The sequence below is a fragment of the Myotis brandtii genome, unplaced genomic scaffold (genome assembly GCF_000412655.1).
Source record: "Myotis brandtii unplaced genomic scaffold, ASM41265v1 scaffold208, whole genome shotgun sequence".
NCBI lineage: Eukaryota > Metazoa > Chordata > Mammalia > Chiroptera > Vespertilionidae > Myotis > Myotis brandtii.
This window is the reverse complement of record NW_005357764.1, coordinates 596,106-617,023: the sequence shown is the minus strand read 5'-3', so window position 1 is coordinate 617,023 and position 20,918 is coordinate 596,106. Positions and strand designations below refer to the sequence as shown.

Sequence of the window (20,918 nt, the reverse complement as noted above, 5' to 3'; positions counted from 1 at the left end):
CGCATCCGTATCAGCAAAAAATGCAGCCGCAGCATGGCTAGTGTGACATGTCCTCTGTGTGTCTTTTTCCCTGCTGCGCGCGTCTGCAGTGGGAAAAAAAACTGCAGTGGATACAATCCCTAAAAGCTGAAAGTCTTTGTTGTTTTATTTACAAGTCATTGTGATGTACAGAATGTGGGAACAGGAAAAAATTGTGTTTGAGTAGAGCTCTTAATCTTACCTCAGAAAGGCTCTGATACTGTGCTCTCCAGGGGCGTGTCTCCCTACATCACCACAATAACGTGTCTACGCATTCCCAGGGTGATATCGGGAGACGCGTCCGCGGGCATTACACGGAGCCTCTGGAAGATTGAGAGGTTGTTCCTTCTACTGAATGGGCGGATATAAATCTGCCCACTCAGAAGAAGGAGCTGCGGCCGTGTTTCCCGACATTGCCATGTTAACACTGCTGCTGGTGAAGGAGCGGAGGGGAGAGCAAGAGAACCCTCCTTTCTTTCGGCTCCGCGGGCTGGATAGAACAGCCGAACGGGCTGGATCTGGCCCGCGGGCCGTAGTTTGCCCACGGCTGATCTAACAAGTTCCCAGCTGCTGCTGCTGGTGTTCTGGGGACCACACTTCAAGAGCCAAGGACATAGGACATTGGTTCTTAAACCTCATTATGCATCATGTTCACCTGGGAAGCTATACACTCGTAAGCCCCCTCCCCATGCTTGATTAAGGGAGGTGGGGAACTGGAAACAGTATTTACATTGTTTCCCAAGTGATTGTGAAGCAGCCATTTCTGCATTTGCCTATTAGCGGTTTGAATTCCTCATTTAGGTCTATGGTTCTGTCAAGCTATAGGTAGTATTAATGTTGCTGGTCTGAGGATTCCACTCTGAGAACCACACTGATCTAGGCCAAACAGCTCTATGAGTTTTGAAGATTCTCCATAACTGATTTAAATAGCTGGATGAAATTTAGGAAATGTAATTCTCTGACTACCTTTGATAGTTTTTAATTTCTTCCCGGAGTTTTTACATGGCAGTAATGTACTATTCCAGACTATATCATTTAACTCCTGCTCTAGGAAAAATGAGCATCCATGTTTATCCTGCAAGTATGTATAATGGTTTTGAATAAAACTTGAATAAGACAATTCTGAAAGATAGAAAATCCACAATTAAGGAAACAGTTAAGAATTAATAATACAAATAAACATATAGATGTATGTTTTCCCTGGAACATTTGCTTGCTTATGGTTTGTGGACCTCTGTGCTCTTTGAGCTTTTGGGTTTTGGTTGTCGAATGGTTTTCCTTTTTCTGGGCTGCTTTCTAATCAGGGGACCTCTGCCTTTTTTAACAAAAAAATATGGTGCACAGATGCCTGGCAATCACATACAGTGAAGTGATTCCAAGTTTCACAAAATCCACGTGAACTATGTTCCTGATTATTTTTGTAATGTAAAGATTGTTTGCAGGATGCCAGTACAAAAGGTCAGATTCCCTGTGGTTGGTATATGTTTGTATGTGCAAGCTTTTTCACACTCTCCTCCATAGCCTGGAAGAGTGACACTGCCTCTTGCAATGTGCTTACTCTCAACTTTGTCTTCTTTTCGGTGTTACTAAATAGTTTCCCTAACTTTTACCTTTGTCTCAATAATGATATGAAAGTTGGAAATGCTACAGTAAAGTTGCTTTCAACATTTGGATCTCTTATCTGAGCATATATATAAAGGTAATGCTGACAGTTGGGTGTGAAACTTATTTTCAAATGTTATGTTTCCTTTATTATTAACTTTTGCACTAGAGCATGGTTTTATATGTCGTGACTTGTCCAAAAGCCTAATGTTTTGTAGCTCACCTTTTTTAGTAGAAAGCAGCTGCATTTTGAAATGTTTTATCTCACAAGCTGTTTACAAGCTCAACTCTGACATATCCTGACATTGAATGTCTGTGTTTGTGTTCCTCCTGGGATTAGGCTGCCTTTCTAATGAATTAGTTACATAGCCTTTTATTAATTCTCTCAAAATTTATAATGTTTTAAATTATCAACCTAGATAAGCATACTACACTTTTTTGGAAAGCATGAAATGTTAATTATGTAGCAGAGACATGAATTATATAAACTCTGCTGAATGTTTGAAGATGCTTAGCAACAGTGTTGTCCAAATACAGGGATTTATTATAAACTTGTCCTTCTAAGGCTGCCTGTGCCATTTCAGGAGAGTGAGTATAAATAGAGCTGTTTTTTTCAAGAGGTGTATTCAGACATTTTGTTTGCAGAGAAAGGAAGTATTTGCTTCACTACTCTAAGAATTTCATCTTTAGCATCCTTGTTGATTACACATCATTTCATCGTGTTCATACCAAATACTTGGCCTTTATAAGACAGCATCACCAAACAGGAAGAATGAAAACTCATATTTAAACAATGATTTTATCATTATTACACTTAAACAGGTCTAGTAACAATACTAAACCTAATGACTGCAGACATTTCTTGAATGGAAACTCTTATACCAGAGTTCTGAGATATTTATAGCTGTTAGTCCTCCCTCCCACCCATTACTCACTTATTTAAGGGGAATTTATGGTGGATCTACTATGTACAAAGTACTTAACTCTTACGAAAGTTTCTCTTTCTAACATTTTCCACCAAGGTTCTCTTTCTAACCTTTCCCACCATGTTTGGAATTCTTCCAGTGGTGTTTTCTAAGAATTAAAATATTGATTCTGTGAAAATTCAGTATTTTAAATAAAGTCCAGGGACATAGTGGGGTTTAGTGCAAAGCTTATGGTGTAGGTCAGTGATGGCGAACCTTTTGAGCTCGGCGTGTCAGCATGTTGAAACACCATACCTTAACTCTGCTGCCGTTTCACATATAGAAATTTTTTGATATTTGCAACCACAGTAAAACAAAGATTTATGTTTTTGATATTTATTTTATATATTTAAATGCCATTTAACAAAGAAAAATCAACCAAAAAAATGAGTTCGCGTGTCACCTCTGACACGCGTGTCATAGGTTCGCCATCACTGGTGTAGGTTCACATGCTAGCCTTTATCAGCTAGCTGAGAGTCTTTGGGCAAGCCATTTAACCTCTTTTTGTTGTTGTTAATCCTCACTCGAGGATATTTTTTCATTGATCTTTAGAGAGGGCAGAAGGGAGGGGGAGAGTGCCCTTGACCCTTTAGTCCACAGGCCAACACTATCCACCAAGCCAAACCGGCTAGGGCGTCATTTAACCTCGAACTATGTTTCCTCACCTGCTAAATAGGGATAACATATATTTTTAAGAGTTCTTTGAGGTTTCAAAAAAAGTCTGGCAGCAGATGTCATTCATTCAGGCCCTTGGTAAGTAGGACCTTTTCTCTTAAAAAAAAAAGAGTTTCGTATTATGTGTATTTATACATTTCTCTGGTAGAAGCTTATTTGAATTTTGGCAGTATTCCTGGTATTTTATGAAGTATTCGTGGTTATTTTGGTACAAGAGACATTGGGGAAATCTGGCAGATTTCTTTGCCTTGCTAGAGTAGTGATTTTTACTGAATCTGGATCAGTGAAGATCTTGCCCATCAATAAGAATATGCAGACTAGAGATAGATGTGGCTTTTTGGGGGGGTGCCTCCCTGACAGATTTTCTTGCTGAATCAATCAGAGTCACAGTCTCTCCCCTTCCCTGCTTTCCTCATTGCACATGAGTCTACTGTAGGCCTACAATAGAGCAACAAAGGTAAATTTATATGTTTTATAAGGGAGTATGTCTTCATTCATTGTTGTAGCTGGATAAGTAACCAGTAATTATGTACTATGATCTATATATATAAAAACCTAAGTGACTGGCTGGCCGGCCGACCGTCTGGTAGCTATGACGTGCAATGACCACCAGGGAGCAGACACTCAATGCAGGAGCGGAAACCACAGGCATGGAAACATGGAACAGATTGATGAATCTCAGAGGGAAGGGGGAGGGGGGAGGGAGGAGGGCGGGAAAAGGTTAGCCAAAGATCTTATATGCATACTAGAGCCCCAATGCACGAAATTCATGCAAGAGTAGGCCTTCCCCCTGCTGCCGGCACCGCCTTTCCTCGGTCACCCAGGACCCAGGCTTCCCTCTGCCACCGGCAGGCATCCAGGACCCGAGCTTCCCTTGCAGCTCCAGCTTTGTCCGGAAGGTTGTCTGCAAGGACATCTGGATGTCCGGTTTAATTAGCATATAATGCTTTTATTATAGACTAGAGGCCTGGTGCATGGATTTGTGCACCAGTGGGGTCCTTCTGCCTGGCCTGTGCCCTCTCGCAACCCGGGACTCCTCCGGGGATGTCGAAAAGTCGGTTTCAGCCCGATTTCCACAGGCCAAGCTGAGGGACCTGCGCTTAGGATTATAAACTAGAGGCCTGGTACACAGATTTGTGCACTGATGGGGTCCCTTGGCCTGGCCCACACCCTCTTGCAATCCGGGATCCCTCAGGGGATGTCGGAGAGCCAGTTTGGGCCTGATCCCACAGGCCAGGCTGAGGGACCCCACTGGTGCACGAATCTGTGCACCAGGCCTCTAGTATCTTATAAAACAATGCATTTTCTCCTCAATTTTATAATTCTGAAATATAGTTATATTTGTGGTGTTAGGATTTTTCCTACTGCATAAATATTATGGATATTATGTAAGAGATGGATTTTTTTTTTGTCAGTGAATTGGGTATCTTAGTATTACTTTTGCTGTTCATTTGAAATGACTTGGTGCTGAGTGGTTTGTTTAGATAAAATAGGTAGGTTTGATTCTGTTTAAGCTCTAAGTGCTATGTACCATTTACTTTGCTAATGGAAAATTTTTTGAGTTGTCTTGCCAAAACTAGAAAAGTATAAAACTTGAAAGGTTTTCTATCTAATTAAAACAATAAAAAACTAAAATCAGTGTATCTAAATAAAAGTTATTTCTAAGAGTTATTCTTGATTCCTCTTTTCCTTTGTCAAATCCTATCAGCTCTATTTTCAAAATTTATTCAGAATTTGAGCTCTTAAAAATTAAAAAAAAAATTATTTTAACTACTCATTGTTCTTTTCTAGACTATGCATTATTCTCTATCCCACCTCCCACTCCTCTATTCTTTCTATTGTCTAAGCTGCAGGCCTTTGAATTGCAGGTTTTGGAGACAGCAGAGTCTTGGTTAGAGATAAGGATTTGGGAGTTGGCAGCAATGAGATGGTGAATGAAATCACTTAGAAAGAATAGAGTTCAGTCATCCATTCATTTGTTGAGCCAGGCCCTGCACTGGGTGCTGGGGCTACCTCAGTGAATAATAAGACAGTCTGGATCTCTCCTCTTAGAGGCCTTGATGCACAGGGAAATGCTGGGTGTGACAGGTAATTATAGTACAGTGTGTTGGGTATTGCTGAATGGTAGGGGAAAGTTTACAGTGCTAATGAGAGAAGGTGGGGCACCACCATCAAAGGCTGGGCTGTTAGAGAATATCTAATATGGAGACTGAGAAGTGGCTAGAGCAGTGGTTCTCAAACTTCCTAATGCCGAGACCCTTTAATACAGTTCCTCATGTTGTGGTGACCCCCAACCATAAAATTATTTTCGTTGCTACTTTATAACTGTAATTTTGCATCTTGTTTTCTATTCTCAGCTTTGAGAGCATTGGAAAATAAAATAATGAAGACAAAATGACACATTTATTGTTTAATTAGTTACACCTGTTTTTTGTTTAAAAAAATTTTTAAGAACAGTGAAGTTTGCTTCTGTTTTTGTTTACATTTTAAAAACTAACTTTAAACTTAGCAAGGGAAGGAAATGTCATAGATTGCTTGCTTTAAGCCAGCGGTTCTCAACCTGTGGGTCGTGACCCCTTTGGGGGTCGAACGACCCTTTCACAGGGGTCGCCTAACACCGTCGGAAAACACATATATAATTGCGCATTGTTTTTGTGATTAATCACTATGCTTTAATTATGTTCAATTTGTAACAATGAAATTGGGGGTCACCACAACATGAGGAACTGTATTAAAGGGTCGAGACATTAGGAAGTTTGAGAACCACTGCTCTAAGCTATATTCCTTGATCATGTACATGTGTCCATTTGCTTCTCTGGTTAATTGTTTACTTCTCCTTTATAAAAATATGTGTATTTTTACATATTTAATTTCTTGGCATAAATTCTAATATGTCCTTGTGAGGAATGGTTGATGTCCAATAATTTTACCTTAGCATCACAGGATTTTAAAGCTGAAAAACAATTGACAATATAGATTTTAATCTTTCCATTTAATAAATGAGATAACTGATGGCCAATGAGGCAGTTTTTCTGAGCTAGTGGCAGGTATAGGACCATGGAGGATAGGTTGCATTAATAGGATGGCTCCAGGGATCTTTAAAATTGCAAGCTCTGATATTCATTTAACATCTGAAGGCCTATGGCTGACAGCTCTTGCATATCTGTAACCTCCACATTGTTCCTTGTTCCTTTCTGGCAGTCTACTATACTTTATCTTCTCATATGTCTACAAACAAATTAATAAAGTTGGATTTAGGTTTATTTAAAATATGTTCTTAAAGTATGTCCTTTCATATTTCTAAGAGTGACCTCTTTAAGGACAGGGGTTTTGTCTTGTTCTACAGGGCCTCCTAGTCTCAAATGTTAAGCTAATTCTTGTCTCTAGGCCTTTGTTTATGCTGTTCTCTCTGCCTGGAATACTCTGCTGCCTCTTTGTCCTTAAGTCCCATGTTATCAGTTAATATCAACTCATTTTTCAAGTCTGACTTCTTGAACTTGGATAGACCTTGTAGTCTCTCATCATTTGTGAAATAAAGGAATATACTAAATGATTTCTGCAAGGGTTTTCCTAAACTGTCACTAATCCCCACTAAACTGTTAGATGTCCCTGATAGGAGCTGAGATGAGCACCTCTTAGACTTTCATCCATTTTTCTTTCCTAATAGGTGTGTTGTATCTGTCAGTGTCCTTGTAAGTACAGCTTTCGTAGCATCCCACAAATTTTCATGTTATATTTCATATATTTTATGTGAATATGTTTACCTATTATTTGGATATGTTAAGTTGTGCTGTGTTTGTCATAGAATCAATCTTTGTACTTTACTGTTTCTTAATTGTTGAAAACTCAAGTCTTTTTCATCTTTTGCCTTTTCTGTCTCCTCTGGGAACTACTGCTGTTTTCTTATTATCCTAATAAACCTCGAGATTTTGCCGAGCTCTTAAATTCTATAGTTTGTATTTGAAAGTGCAGAGGTTTTGTTGTTTTATAAACATGTACTTATAATGTATCCTTTTAAAAAGCATATATTTTCTGCTCCTTTAAAACCCCTTCTTCAAGTGAAAATAATTGGTCTCCTTTATTATCAAACTTTGTGCTTACATGACATAAGTGTGGCTGGAAAATTATTAGACCACTTCTCTTGTTTCAGTTTTTAGTATTTCAGTACTGGTATAAGTAAGGTGTCTGGTCTACATTAGAAATATTGACAAGTATTGCCATATAATTACTTGGGAAATGAAGAACAGTAAGATTCTTGTGGTGTTTTGAGTACTTTCATTTTTGGGAGATTTTTTTAGAAACTGCTTATATTCTTTTAGGCCACCAAGGTGATATTGAATACAACACAGCACCTTATTACTGAAGTTTTATTTAGTTTTCTATGCTATTGCACCATTTAGCTAAAAAGAATGTTGGACAGCAAAACAATCTAATTTAACATAAACTTTTATTTTTGTGTCAAGAGCTATAAAGTGTCTGAGATTTTTTTTTTTAAATATATTTTTATTGATTTCAGAGAGTAAGGAAGCAGGAGAGAGAGATAGAAACATCCATGATGAGAGAGAATCATGGATCGGCTGCCTCCTGACAGTCCCCCACTGGGAATCGAGCCCACAACCCGGGCATGTGCCCTTGCCTGGAATCGAACTCAGGACCCTTCAGTTTGCAGGCCGATGCTCTATCCACCGAGCCAAACTGGCTAGGGCAGAAGGGTCTGAGATTTTTACCCTACTTGCAAGCTAACAAGTTTCACAAGTGCTTGCAGAAGACACAGTATTCCTGGTCATAATCAAAGGACAGAATATTACTGACAGCAGCAGAAGTAGCCAGAGCAGTGGTTCCCTGAACCTCAGTTTTTACAGAATGACATAGAGAGAGGCCTGGGTGACAGCCCCTAGCGTCACCTTACAGGTCTCTTCCATCCTATAATAGAACATAACACTGAAGCCTGGCTTCCTCTTGAATTCCAAAACTACATTTCCAACCTGCCAACTGAATATTTCCTTTAAGATGTTCTGCCAATACCTTACCAAACTTGTAGCTCTGGTTTGAATATATTGACAAGAAGTTCAGAAGCAAAAGATATGTTATTATTTTAATATTTTATCCTATTAAAGGAAATTCTCCAAACAGATTATTTTGATGAACGGTTATGGTCTTTTTTTATGTATATTGTTCTATTTATTTCACAATTATAAAGTATCTGTCTTTTCCTGTTTCATATCAGTTTGTTGTATTTTCCCTGCCAAACTAAGCACTTGGAGTTTTGCCTTTATCCCCTACATTCTTCCATATTCTTCTCCACCCTCCCACCCCCATCTATACACACAAGCACAACACATTTGAAATGCTATAATTGCATGAGGTTTTAGGTTGTTATTATTTTTAATGGTAATGGTTCAGTCTGTATTTATGGGGTAAAAGATAAATCTTGTGTTACTTTTCTCTTTGTAGGTCTCAATGCCTTTCGGAGAGTCCTGAAGAAACAGCCTAACCTCCCTGACAGCAAGGTGGCTGCGTTGGTGAAGATTACTCTGAATGATTTCTTGCAGGGAATGAATGACGTCAGGCCCAGTGCCATGAGGGAGGTTGCAGTTGATGTCCCAAGTGTAAGTCATTTGTATCCCGCATGCAAGCCACACTGTTTGAATTCAACTCTGAAAGAAACTGAGTCGCCAGGGAAACTACCTTCCTAGGCTAAACTTAAAAAAATGTATTTTAATTGAAATTTTTGTGGGGGTAATTGTAGATTCAGTACTGTTCTAAAAAATACTATAGGGACATCCTGTGTATCGTTTATCAAGTTTTCCCTGATGGTAACATCTTCAAAACTAGAGTACATTATCACAAGCAGGATATTTATATTGTCATAATCACTGATCTTATTCAGATTTTCCCAGAATTACTTGTATTCGTTTATGTGTGTGCGCACATGTGTATATTTACACCTATGCAGTTTTATTACATGTAAAGGTTGTGCATCTTGCCAGAATCAAGATGCTAAAAAGTTCCACCACCACAATGGTCCCCTGCTTTGCCCTTTTACTAGTATAATCACACCCACCTTGTTTCTACAGTCATCTCTAAAATGTTGTCATTTCAGAAATGTTATATTAATGGAATTATATAGTATAGAGCAGTTCGAGATTAGGTTGTTTCACTTAATATAATTCCCTGGAAATGCATTCAAATTGTTATGTGTATCAATAGTTTGTTCCTTTCTATTGCTGAGTAGTAGTCTGTGGTATATGTACCATAGTTTAACCACTCGCTTGCTTGTTAAAGGATATCTGGTCTGTTTCCATTTTGGGGCTATTATAAATAAAGCTGCTATGAACATTCTTTTTTTTTTTTTTTAAATTAGATTAGAAAGTATCTTTTTAAAAATATTTTATTGATTTTTTACAGAGAGGAAGTGAGAGGGATAGAGAGTTAGAAACATCGATGAGAGAGAAACATCGATCAGCTGCCTCCTGCACGCCCCCTACTGGGGATGTGCCCGCAACCAAGGTACATGCCCTTGACCAGAATTGAACCTGGGACCCTTGAGTCTGCAGGCCGACGCTCTATCCACTGAGCCAAACCGGTCAGGGCTTCTATGAACATTCTTGCACAGGTTCTGTGTGAATGTAACTTTTCATTTCTCTGGAATAAATGCCCAAGAGTGCAGTTGCTGGGTAGTATACTAATTGCATGTTTAGTTTTATCAGAAAATGTCAACCAGGCTAATTTCAGAACAAAAATATCTTCTAGTTATGATGCCTTCTACTAATGATGCCTGATGGATTGTGGGGTCTTTTTACATTTAGTTTATCATTGATAGTCTTTGCAAAGTTCTCAATCCAATCACCACAAGGGCAAGAAGTAACCTTTTCTGCATGGATCATCTGTTATATCCTCCATGTCCCAAGTGGGCCTTTTATATTAATATTTCTGGAAAGTGAACAAAGCATTGGTAGTATTGAAGTACAGGATGGGCCATTAAGCTTGCCTGAACTGTATCTCTGTGCTGCTCAAGGAAAGTTAACAGATTGTTCTCTATCAGTTTTAGGAGTGTTCTGATAGAAGTGGGGAATTTTGGACTGTTCTTTCCTTTTGCCTCTATAATATCACACCATTTAAATTTCTCTTTTGCGGTAGTCCTGTTGCTGCTGAGACACTCTTTAAAAACTCTAACATTATAGTGATTTGAAAACTTAGAGCCTTGTTAGAGAGTCAGATGTAATTTTGAACCTTTTGCCTCATTGTATATAGACGTGTTAATATTCAGTTTTCTTGGTCATTAACATTTTTTAATCGTAAGCTAAAAAATAAAGACTCAAAAGATAGCAAGTCAACAGAGTAGGCTGTGGAACCGTATAGTGAGAAGAATTTAATGGATTTTTTTTCACTTTTAAAAGTGACCATTCCTTGAAAAATGTGTTTTATGGTCAAATAGAGGCCTGGTGCACAAGATTCGTGAACTCTGGGGGGTGTCTCTCAGCCCGGTCTGCACCTTCTCGCAGTCCGGGGAGCCGTCGGGGGATATCTGACTGATGACTTAGGCCCGCTCCCGCCAGGCCTAAGCTGTCAGTTGGACATCCCTGGAGGGGGTCCTTAATCTGCTGCGGAGGCAGAAGAGGTTCCTGCCACCGCCACTGCCCTCGCCAGCCATGAAACCGGCTTCTGGCTGAGAAGCGCTCCCCCTGTGGGAGCACACTGACCACCAGGGGCCAGCTCCTGTGTCGAGCGTCTGCCCCCTTGTGGTCAGTGCGTGTCATAATGACCAGTCGTTCTGCTGTTTGGTCGATTTACATATTAGCCTTTATTATACAGGATTAGAGGCCCAGGGCACAAAATTTGTGCATGGGGGGGAGGGGTGGTCCCTCAGCCGGGCCTGCGCCCTCTCGCAATCTGGGACCCCTTGTGGGGATGTCTGATCCCCATGGGGATTGGGCCTAAGCTGGCAGTCGGACATCCCTCTCGCAATCTGGGATGCTGTATGCACCAGTGACCATACTTTTCATATAGGTAAAAGGCATCTTGCTGTTGTATGGGCAGCTACATTTTTTTTGCCCTGATTATAAAAAGTAGTATATAACATGATCCTTCTGAGACAGTAGCACCATGTCCCCCATCTTATGGGTAGAAAAAGTGAAGCAGAGAGAAGTTAAGCAATTGGCTTTATCACCCAGTTTTAAGTGTCAGAATCAGGGCTGACTACAAAATGTGCAAGCCAGAATCCATGCATGTCATCACTGCATCATCCTGTTTTTTCAGTGTCAGAGTAGCCTTGCCAGGTTTTAATTTTTAAATCTAAGAGACTGTTCCCAATATATAGAGTAGGGTCCCTAGGCCTGGCGGGTGATCAGGGTCGATCTGTGGGGCGGTTGGGAGGCTCTCCAGCCCCCGCTGTCAACAGTCGCCAGTTCCCTCTCTCTCTGCGGGGCAACTGGCAGGCGGGGCGATTGGGGGGCCCTGTTGGCACCCACCTTAGCTGGCAGCCTGCCACTGCCCACTTGCTGGCCCTGACCGGGGGCAGCTCCTGCGTTCAGCGTCTGCCCCCTGGTGGTCAGTGCACATCATAGTGACCGGTCATTCCGCTGTTCAGTCGATTTGCATATTAGGGTTTTATTATATAGGATAAGTTTGGGAAATGCTGGTGTAAATAAAATAAACTGTATTTCTTTGCTGCAGGATTTCTCAGTTTTTTGATATAGAGACTAAAGTGTCAAGAGTTGTTATGGAAACTTTTTTGACCATGGACTATGTGGAGCAGGGACTTGTGCATTTTGCAGTGTGATAGATTGCTAAAAATGACCACAAATTCTTCCCATCACTGTGTGCTTGCCCTTTGTACTGTAACTTTGTAGTTCCTGTCATAAAAGAGATAGAGTTAAGTTTTTTCCCTTTTGAATCTGTGCTAGGCCATGTAACTTGCTTTGGCCAATAGGATATTAACAGTCATGATGCAAGCAAGCTTGAAAGCGCTTGGGTCTTGCCAGCTCTTGCTGCTCTTTGAGACCCTGCATTAGCCATGTGAAGAAATCTGTACTCCTTTCCTGGGGGGTGAGAGATCATGTGGAGCAGAGATAAGCCCTACTACCTGAGATCCTCTTAGTCCAGCCATCCACCCAATTGTCATGTTGCCACATTAGACTATCCCACCCCAATCGAACTTTGCTCAGACCAGAACCCCAGTAAACCCTCAGAATTGTCAGAAATAATATGTCTGTTGTTTTAGCCACTAAAAGCTAAGTGATACACTTGTTAACTTAAAGAACACAATTATTTTGTAAACAGCACCCAAGAGATAGGAACATCCCCAGGGCCTACCTGCTAGTTTAGGCTACTTAAGGTGGTTTTGAATTCTTTTTGAAACATTTTTAAATTTACTTAACTGAACTTACAGCCTACCTTTGGGATTTTTCCAAAAGCACTGTAGGAGAACATGCTAATTTAGTAAGAATAATTTGACAAATAGGGTTATGAAATAGTGAATGGTTAATTTTGGGTTAGTAGAAACTTCATTTCTTTGGAATTTATGGTCTAAAGTTTGAGCACATTGGTATGAATACTTTTATTTGCAGTATTTATCTTAATTTTATTGGCTACTGTTGTATAGTATAATGGGTCAGGTAGATGCCTAACCATAAAATGCCATATGTGAAAATTTCAGATGATAGGGTTATAAATCAACTACACCATCCAAAAACACTTTAGTTTTTTAAAAAATTTAGGAACTAGGGAAACATACAGTGAGGTTTTAAACTTCAAGCTGCTGCCAGTGGAGAATGTGTTTAAACAGTGGCTGTCAGCTCTTGGACCTGCTGAACTGATTTATTCATCACAGGAACTGGTACTATAACTGCACTTTTAATTGCGCTAATGAAAGATTTTTTCCTTTATTTTCTTTTGATACAGTATTTACAATCCATGGACTGGTGCCATTTTCCATTTGGCACTTTATGGTTTGGCATGGGGCCATGGTGTCCTGTGATGTTACTCATGAGCTCCGGCGTGGTTAGCCCTGGTCAAAGGACTTTCTTATATTGCTTTTATGCTCACTTCAGATTGTAAAAAATTTCCTGAGAAGTCAACATTTCTATAATTGGATTCCTAAACTTCACCCTTCTGATTTCTGGCTACTACATCTACAAAAATATCTCCAAATTATTTCTGCAGAACGTTTAATGCTTATTTTGCTATAGAAAACCTGCTTCAAGTAGCTATTTAATTGTGAACATTTAATAGTAAATTGAGCATTCAACATCTTTTGAGAAAAGATTTTAGTGTGTGAAATTAAAACCTTGAAATCACACTTGCCTATTTATATTTAAGTTTGAAGGAAATGTCTTAAGATGGGAATGTTGCCAGTTATAATATAATACATTATTAATTTTAGGAGACCGTAAGTGTTAGCCACTTACTTAAATTAATGTTTCCCTTTTTTTTGGACATTCTGAAATGGTGATTATACCACTTGGTGTATTAAAAGTCAAATGCATTTTACAATTAATTGGTGATTAAAGTCAAATGTATTTCTTTACCACAAGAATTCCTAGAATCTTTGAATATTCTAATATGTAATGTGAAAGCTCAATTTTTCACTCAGAGATAACAACTGTTAATATTTTGTAATAGTTCCTATAGATTTTTTTCTGTGTATATAGATATTTTAGTATAGGATATCATTTTATATTCTGCTTTTTTCACTTAAAATTATATGGTAAACATTTTATTTTAAAATTTATTGGCTAATATCTTTTTAATGACCAAATAATAGACTTAGTTGGATAAACCGTAATTTGTTTTACCCTTCCATTCTCAAATATTTAGGTTTTTTTGTTTTTCCCTAAAATGGTTATAAACATGATTTGTGTCCAAATCTTTGCATTTACGATTCCTAGAAGTTGAATTACCAGACTAAAATATCTGCTTTTTAAAGCTAAGTTGTTTTTTTCAAAAAGATTGTTCTGATTTATAATCATGTGATAAAATTTTTAAATTACAAAGAGGTTAAAATCTTATTTTATTGTCACTTTAGTCCTTTTCCTTTTTACTATCTACTACAGTTTATTTTCTTGACTGAAAATATCCTCTTTATTATTATGAGGAATGCCCTAGCAGGTTTGGCTCTGGATAGAGAGTCGACCTGCGAGCCGAAAGGTCCCGGGTTCGATTCCAGTCAAGGGCACATACCTCGTACCTCGGTTGCAGGCTCCTCCCGGTCCCTGGTCAGGGCACATGCAGGAGGCAACCAATTGATGTGTTTCTCTCACATCAATGTTTCTCTCTGTCTTTCCCTCTCTCTTCCACTCTCTCTAAAGCAAAACAAAACACAAAATACAAAGAAAACAAAATTATTTATTAGGAATAATACTGGATAATTTTAAGATGCATAGAGATTTTAAAAAGAAAATGAAAAATACCTATAATATCTTCTCCTTCCTATAAAAATGTTTAATTTTTAGCAAAAGGGTATAGCTTAATGATTTTTTAAATGGATTTTAAGTTTTATGAGAGCAGAGGTTCTTTATATTTTTATCCTTAGTACTTAGCATATGACTAGCACATAAGAGATGTCCAATCAATATTTGTTGAATGAATGAGTGAATATAATTTTTCATGAAAAAATGTATTAGATGGTCCATTTCAGATATATCTGAAAAAGTATGTCATCTTTTACACCAAAATACAATATACTCGGTTATCACCCACATTCTTTATATTTTTCATATTTTATAAAGCAGTTGATTTCTGTAGTGAATTTTAATCCTTACTGTTTATTCAATGAATATAACATTTTGGAATTAAGATGCCTGTAATAGTGCTAAGCTGTCTACTCTGGAAGGTTATAGAATAGTCCTTTATACTTTCTGCAGAAACATGTTATTTCCTTAATCTATTAGAAATTTTCATTAAGGTAAAGAAAAACTATGCTTTCAATATGTGGTATTTTTACATTATTATTGTATTTACACCCTAGCAATTATTACTGATAAATAGCAATCTAACCAAATATATACCAATTAATTGTCATCAAGCTTAATTCATTTATGAATCTTAACCTCCCCTTCCCAATCCCCAGGCTTTCCCTATTTCATTTTATGTAGTTTTGATTTATCTCTTATTATTTGGAAATAATCCATCTTTATACTTGTGATACTGTCTTTGGATTACAGTTTTCAGAATTTGGATACTGGTTCAGAATAAGCTAAAAGTCAAGAAAAAGATGGAGCTTTAATTTCATGTGAACCTACTTTTGTAAAGTGAACTGCAACCGGAACCTCAGGACTGACTATATGGCCCCAAACCCCTTTGTAAACTTGGGTCCAGGTTAAACCTCCAAGTGGTCAGCAGTCACATTAAGTGTATACCACATGTCATTAGTAAACTAACACTCCTTATTTACTCCCATTTTAGAAAGTAGCAAACTTTTTAATTATATGAATAATCAAAAGGCTTTCTGATTCACTAATTACATATTCAAAATTTACTGGTGTATTTTCATTTGGCACCTTTTCAGATGAGAGGAGATCATCAGAATGTGACAAGCCAGTTGAATTTCATAGGATGAGCTCATTAGCATTACTTTTCTGGTGTAGAGATTTGAGTTAAATAGTTTAATTGACCATAATTACTCTTCATGTACCCTCGGGATAATTAGAATTTATTTGAGTTTCTGTATTTTAAAAACAGCACTGTATTCTATATTTTCTTTATTTTTTACAGATTCAAAGGATTGGGGGTTTCTGTGATGCTTTCCTAAACAACAGATTGCTTTTTTTGGAATAGATATTACAACCTGTGGAAATTCTATTAATTCCACATTGGTTCTTGGCAGGGCTTTTGAAATCGGTTTCTTTTGATTTGGGTTCTTGTTGTCTAGACAGAAGAGTGTCTTCTATCACTCCCAAGATCCCAGTCTTCCCTGCCAACTTCTCTTGTACATTTTTATAGTTTTAAGTAATAACAATTGAACAGGAAAGCACATTTGGGAAAGTAGATTACTTTTAACCAGGAAATACTCTGTGCCAAAATCAAGATTGTAGTTTTAGCCTTATTACATATTTTAGAAGTTTAACTCTTTTGTTCCACTTTTCTTTTTATACCTTACTTTTCTCAGACTTCTTTTATAGGAGCAGAAATGAAGAGATACAAAAGTTGTTGGAAGAATCACCATTTTCTGTTCTCATCTCTGATCCTGGTTAACTTAGGTGAAATCAAACACTTTCTTTTAAATATAAATGGCAAACTCTTAATTTGTGTTTTTTTATGGGTGTCTTTTGAATTTATAAGGAAATTTTTAATAATGCTGCACTTGTGTAGTTGATCAGAACTCAATAAAACTTGGTGAGTGTTTGCTAAAAACATGTTTTCCTTTGGAGTAAAGGAGATTATTGGTAGGGTTAATGTGGTTCTTTGTGGCACTACACTTCTTCATATCCCCTTCTACAGGAATGGAGAAATTAATTGCACACTCATCTCACCTGTTAGTCCTTGTGTCCCAGTACTTCTTAGAGTGATATTTCCAAAAGAAATTACTGACCTGGCTTAAAAGCCATCAGTATAACTACCTGTTGATCATCTCTAAGATGAAGTCTAAGTTTTTTAAAGTTGGTATTCTTAACCTGGCTCATGCCTCCTTCACTTTCATCTTACATTAGTATTGTTAAACCATTCTGTTGGTGGCGGTGGCACCAAGTCAGACCGGACCTGGGTTCAGCAACCTCGGTTCTTAAGTTCTGGCTAGGAAAGGATTTAGAGCCAAGATTCAAACTGTAAGAGAACTTCCTATATAATAAAGAGGTAATATGCTAATTAGACCAAACAGCAGAGCGACCGTCTGGACGACCTTCCAGATGAAGCTGGGCTGCGAGGGCTAAGCCCATTGCACAAATTTCGTGCATCGGACCTCTAGTTTATTTATAAAATCACAAAGGTAGAAGAAGTAATTTGTAGAAGAAATGGGCTTAGGAAGCGAGTTATAGAAGTAAAGAAAGGGCTCTTGGAGCTTGGGAGTGAGGAAGGTAATGGTAATGTGCCTGGAGGGAGGGAGAGCACACTGGTCCTGAGGTCAGCCTTGGTGTAGCTTGTCTAGTTTTGCTACTTTTCTTGGCCTGGAGCTGAAATACAGCTGAGGCCTAGTTGTTATCTCTAGGGAGGCAAGGTTAGGGGGTCCAAACTGAATGACCAGCCATATACTAGGGGAAGAAGGTCACCTTGGTGATGAGGTCCCACTCAACAATTGTCTTTTGTTGGCACCCAGGGCTTCTCACCCTGGTGACCTTCTGTACCTAGCCCATTGCCCCAGGTAAACTTACCTGGTCAAACTGGTACAGCATAGCCCAAGGCCTCAGGCATACAAAAATACTCTTAATCAGGTGGAATATTTAAAAGGCCCAGAGATTATCTCCAAGATGCCTGACAAGGGCCACTCCTAAAGACTGGTCTTTCTTTGGAATGGGCAGGGTTTGAGCAACCCAGGCCTTCTGAATCAAATCTTTCTTGAACACTGTCACCTTACTAAACTCCATACTATTTGGATTTTATTAGTTTTCCCCTAATAACCTTTGTCTAATTAAGGATCCCATCTAGGCCATCACATTACATTTAGTTATCTGTCTCCTTAGAATTCTCTGGGCTGTGACAGTGTTTCTTACTCTTATTAGTTTTTTAATGGCCTTGACAATTTTGAGGTTTGCTGGTCAGGTCTTTTGTAGAATGTCCCTTAATTTGACTTTGGCTGTTTTTAATATGGTTAGTCTGGAATTATGGGGTTTGGGGAAGAAGACCACAGAGGTGGAATCCATTCCCATCAGAGCTTAACAAGGGTATAATATTAAATTTGAACCTTTAATTATCTAATTTAAAAAATTTCCAGCTCCTCATGAGTACTTAACTAGAATTTAGGCTGATGTGTGGCCTACATGCAAAATTTGTTCTCAGTGGCTCTTAATCATGTTTAATCTACAACCTTCCTCTTTTCACTGGTGTCAATATCTCTAATGTCCACAACTTTAAATTTATCTAGAGTTAGTAGGGAAAGGCAGTCAGGATGTAGAACAGTAACCCATCAAGTGACGGTTCAGGGAAGCTAAAACAGGTCCCTTTTACTAGATGAGAATCTGGAATAAAACGTGGTCAGGTCCCCAAGTATGATTGCTATTATCTTCATATGCATCTCTTTCTTCCCCAAGATGAACTAAAGGTAAGTATTAGGGGCTCCAAATGGTTCAACCTCATTCATTCTCTTCAGTTGGCCTTACTCCCACTCAGTGTTCATGTCCCTGCAAATGTCAGATTGTCTAGAAAGTGTATTCTTCAAGCCTGTTGTATGCTCTTGTAGTGTCCTGTATTTTTTTCTAGTTTTAAAATTAAGTAATTACGAATATATTTGTTTAATGTCTGCCTCTCCTTCCAGACTGTAAGCTCCACGATGTAGAGACCATGTCAGTCTTGTGCATTCTTCATCCCTCACTCTGTATATATCTGAGTGAATAAGTGAATAAATGAGTAGATGAATGGATATTTGATATTAAAACCTCTATCAACTACAGCTGTAGGAGTCGGATCTCTTGTTGATACCTGTAATACCTGAAGCCCCATACTTATCAGAAGTTATATAAAAGATAAAAGTTAGCCCTGGCTGATTTGGCTCAGTGGATAGAGTGTGGGCCTGCGGACTGCAAGGGTCCCAGGTTCGATTCCGGTCAAGGGCATAAAGGACTGTTTTCTGACATCTCCTTTATTCTTTGTCAGGGCGTTCTTATACCTCTGCTTTCAAGCCAAAACATCAGTGACAATCCTCTTTCCCCAGCATGTTGGCTCTCTGGCCAGTGTTAGTTATTCGCCCCATGTGGGAACTTCCTTTCTGGTCTGTATCTCAAGATACGGAGTCAGAACTACTTAAAAATTTACTTACATGAATTGCTCAGTTTTCTGACAGAGAGGGGCCTCTTCTCTTTGCCTCCTATTTAACAAAAACTTGGAGCATCTCTATGGCCAGTCTTGGCAGGAGAGGGTTTTTCTTTCTGTATATGCAAATATTTATTGTCAACCAACCATCAGAGGAAATAGAGGAAAGCGTTTGAATTTACACCCCAATTATTTGGACATATCTGGGCTAGAAAATGTCATGCAAGGCATGTGTATGTCTGTATGCTTTCACATGTTGGTGACACTTTACACTAGTTCTGAGCCTGCTGCTATGTTGCTAACTCTCCTAGTTTTCTCATCTCATGGCCTACCAGGCTGTTCCCCTGTCATTTCTACCCTTTTGCTGCTTTCTTTTGAAGATGATACAGAGAAGTATACGTCTGGCCATTAATTTATCCCTTTACCAAACCTTGAGCATCTGTAATGTTTGAGGCACTATGTTGGGAAGGTCCTGGTGGTACATACTTTTATAACAAAGAGCCTTTTCATTTGATGATCATTCACACATACCACAAATTTCCAAAAAGAAATAATCAGAACAAATTTATTTAAAATTTTTTACTATTTAAAAACGATTTTTCTGGGCCTTTTATATGATTTATTTCAGTTTGGGGGCATTTGGTCATGTATTACCTATGGGTGATTTAAAATTCACTTGAGGAATGTGTTGCTTCTTTAGCACCTGGGAGTGGGGGCCAATCAGTAGAAATCCCTGTTTCTTTCCTCTGTTCTTGTATTCTTCATTTCCTTTATCCACATTCCTTTATCTTTTCCCAGTTCTGCTGTGCCTTAGTAAGAATGGTAGAGGTTACTAAGCAGTTTCTTAAATAATCAATGCATTTCTGCTGATCACAGCTGCATTTCATAAATTAGAAAACATATATTTTAATGAGATATAAAGAATTTTTAGGTGAAGCTTTATATCATTTTCATGATGTGAGTTTTAATTTCTTTTTTCAATTATTACTGCTGTTTTTCTTTTTTTTTTTTCGTTCTTGTTTAAAGTTTCCATTTTTTTATCAGATTTTTTTTTTTCCTGTACTTGTTCATCTGGCAAAAGTAGTTTTTTAAAAGCTCATTTTGGAAATGTTTAACCATTTTAAGGCTGAATTAACCATTTTAAGTTTGTGATCTAAGGGAAGCTTATTTAGATAATAATATATGTGTAGATAAGGTTTGACTTCATACATAGCCAGCTCTCTGAGAACAGCTCATAGTAAGTTCGATGGTAATATATAGTGATATTTTAGAAATTAAGTTCAGATTATAATATAATCATTAAACTGATTATGAAATATTTGTCTTTAAGTTGGTCATGTTTTCCCTGTTCCTTGAGGTATGTGCTTTTTTTTACTTGAGTAATTCATCTTTTTTATCTTAATGTTTTCCCTTATAAATTAGGAATTAATAGGAACATCTGGCTCTCATAGTTTTTTTTAATGTTTTATTGAGGTGCTTAATATGATTTATTAAAGAATAAGGTCACCCAGATCAGTGGCAGTTTGCAATTAGCGGGGAAGTTTTGGTGTACAGTTTCTTACATTGTTTCTCATCCACTTTTTTAGCTCCGTGTGCTCTTACCTGTGACTTTGTTATGCAAAATGGAAGGGAAACAGGCAAAGGGGAAAAGCTGAGTCCAGAGAGAAAAGACAAGGACAAAATAGCACACTCAGCCCCTCCCACCCTCTGTGCAGGGTACTGCTCCATGTTTTTACTTGCCTCATGTCCCACCCTTGA

At 38.2% G+C, this 20,918-nt stretch overlaps 1 protein-coding gene across 1 annotated transcript in view; it reads left to right on the top strand.

Annotated features, from left to right (window-relative positions):
• Positions 1 to 20,918, top strand: part of SPATA5 (spermatogenesis associated 5) — a 245,125-nt gene that overhangs the window by 34,368 nt on the left and 189,839 nt on the right. The window contains 1 exon segment of the mRNA XM_014539027.1: positions 8,715 to 8,869. Within this exon segment, the coding sequence (XP_014394513.1) occupies positions 8,715 to 8,869 (155 nt within the window).